This window comes from Maniola jurtina, chromosome 10 (genome assembly GCF_905333055.1).
Source record: "Maniola jurtina chromosome 10, ilManJurt1.1, whole genome shotgun sequence".
NCBI lineage: Eukaryota > Metazoa > Arthropoda > Insecta > Lepidoptera > Nymphalidae > Maniola > Maniola jurtina.
Genome location: NC_060038.1, coordinates 12,524,765 through 12,527,450, shown reverse-complemented (window position 1 = coordinate 12,527,450; position 2,686 = coordinate 12,524,765). Strand labels below are relative to the sequence as shown.

Here is a 2,686-nt window from a genome sequence, read left to right as displayed (position 1 = left end):
CTGAACAGTATGGCTTCACTAAAGGTCGATCAACAACCGACGCGGCCGCAATGCTGTTAAAGCATATATTCAATGCGTGGGAGGGGTCACAGAATGCCATTGGTATTTTCTGTGATTTATCCAAGGCATTTGATTGCGTTGAGCACGAGACTCTTTTAGTTAAATTGAGCCACTATGGAATCAAAGACACTGCGCTTGGTCTCATTGCGTCCTATCTTAGTGATCGTATTCAAACAGTATGTGTGAATGATGTGAAGTCATCCGGATCAGCCTCACTAATGGGTGTTCCTCAAGGCTCTATTCTAGGTCCTTTCATGTTCTTAGTATACATAAACGATTTACCATATGTAGTCCAAAATATTTGCGATATCGTACTATTTGCTGACGATACGTCTTTGATTTTTAAAGTCGATAGAAATAAGGATAATTTTGACGATATAAATGGTGCCATATCTCAGGTAACTCACTGGTTTACTGTAAATAATCTACTTTTAAATGCAAAAAAAACTAAGTGTATTGAATTCGCACTGCCCAATACCAAGAACACAAGTAACATTAATTTAATGATAAATAATGATATTTTGAAAATAGAAGAGACTACTACATTTTTGGGGATAACCTTAGATGCGAAGCTGCAATGGGGCACCCATATATCAACTCTTGCTGGCAAACTAAGCTCTGCTGCTTACGCGGTTAGAAAGATTCGACAATTAACTGACGTGGAGACCGCAAAGATAGTATATTTTGCTTATTTTCATAGTATTATGTCTTATGGAATCTTAATATGGGGTAGAGCGGCAGATATTGGGAGAATTTTTGTATTACAAAAAAGGGCAATACGCGCAATTTATAACTTAAAACCACGCGATTCACTTCGAGAAAAATTTAAGGAAATAGGTATCCTTACCGTAGCCTCTCAATATATTTACAACAACATAATTTTTGTAAGACAAAATATTCTTAGTTACAAGAAGGTTGGCGATCTACACAACAGGCTGACTAGACACCGTAACAGGCTTGCGACTCCTACGCTCCGTCTCAGGAAGGTCCAAAAGTCATTTGTGGGAATGGGTATAATCTTCTATAACAAAATTCCTCAGTCAATTTTGGACTTGCCTTTACACAGGTTCAAAAAATCTATTAAAAATATGCTCTTGAGAAAAGCATATTATACTATCGAAGATTATGTAAATGATAAAAAAGCGTGGATTTGAACTTCGATTCGCTCCAGCAATGCGCAGGACTTCAATTGCTTTTATACATGGCATAATATTGTATATCAAATCTTTGAAAAGAGCAACCGCCGAGTTTCTTGCTGGTTCTTCTCGGTAGGAAAGGCATTCCGAACCAGTGGTAGATGCTTTTGACGATTCGAAAGAACTTGTAAAAGTCTAATTGAATAAAAACATTTTGAATTTGAATTTGAATTTGAATTGCTCCAGCAAGAACAAGTAAGGAAATAACTAAGTATTGTTGTCTCTATTTATCGACTGTATGACTTATCTATTGAAGTTGTGCTCATAAATGTTTACACCCTTCTTATTTGCGCGTTGCCCTAATTAATACGCACTCAACTTTCATCTTTTTTAAAGGCTGAAAAAACCATACATTGAAGGAATAAAAATCAAGCATTATATTTGCATCACAATCAGTCAACCAGAGATTTTCATAAAATCGATCAATCAGAACTCTCTTCTTGAAAGTTATCTTTATCCCGAGCAAAGTTTACAGCAGCCGGCCGCAGAAGTTTCAGCTCAGGATGGCGAAACACAAAACTCCTAGCCCAATCAGGTCCAGCTTGTTTGGATGATTCGTCAAATCTGTTCTTGATTTTATTTGCCGCTGCGTATTGGAAGGCCGTACGCCGTATGTCAACCATAGTTAGACCAGAATTTGCATCATACATTTTCTTGCAATGAGTAACAATTTCTGCCTCTTGGTCTGCGTTAAAAGTGGGTTTGCGACCAATTGAACTTGCCGCTTTACGCCGATTAAGTCTTTTGCGAAGAGCAGATTCACTAATGCCTACAGCTTTTGCTGCAGCTCTCTTGGTTATCCCCTTTTCAATAAGAGATCTTGCGGTTGCAATTTGTTGGTCAGTAACTGGTTTTACTTCCTGCTTTATTCTCATAAAGGTTAGTGGCATGATGGTGAGTTCTGTAACAAATAAATTACTATACAAATGGCCCAAATAGACGTGCATACGGGGGTACAACTAACTAGGTGAAGTTCATATTAAACTCAAAAACTCAAAACTCAAAATCATTTATTCAAAGTAGGTAGGTACTATTGTACACCTTTTGATAGTCAGAATTGTAAGATTTGTAAGTTGATTTGTAAGACAATTAATTACGTAAACTTAAAACTAAAGCTACTTACGAGGGTTCCAAAGGCGCCCAGGTCTATATCTAACAATCCACAAACAAGTGTAAATTAAAAATTTTATAACACCCCCGACAAGTGAAGGTTACAGCAACTAGAAAAAAGCTCTCGATCAAGCCATCTTTCAAAAAAAAAACTAAATTAAAATCGGTTCATTAGTTTAGGAGCTACGATGCCACAGACAGATACACAGATACACACGTCAAACTTATAACACCCGTCTTTTTGGGTCGGGGGTTAATAATAAAAGACATTTATTTACACCTCATTTGCCCTTGTACCCTTAACCCTTTTAATTAGGGTA

The 2,686-nt window shown here is 37.0% G+C and overlaps 1 protein-coding gene across 1 annotated transcript; it reads right to left on the bottom strand.

The window, feature by feature from the left end:
- Positions 1 to 1,528: 1,528 nt before the first annotated feature.
- Positions 1,529 to 2,438, bottom strand: LOC123868961. Its single transcript, XM_045911682.1, has 2 exons — positions 2,380 to 2,438; positions 1,529 to 2,157 (listed from the first exon to the last, which is right to left on the bottom strand). The coding sequence occupies exon 2, from the start codon at positions 2,144 to 2,146 to the stop codon at positions 1,679 to 1,681; it is 468 nt and encodes a 155-aa protein (XP_045767638.1). The 5' UTR covers positions 2,147 to 2,157; positions 2,380 to 2,438; the 3' UTR covers positions 1,529 to 1,678.
- Positions 2,439 to 2,686: the final 248 nt, after the last annotated feature.

Bases quoted from the DNA above. Each gene is read 5' to 3' on its own strand.
- LOC123868961 (XM_045911682.1), bottom strand. From the start codon at position 2,146: ATGCCACTAACCTTTATGAGAATAAAGCAGGAAGTAAAACCAGTTACT.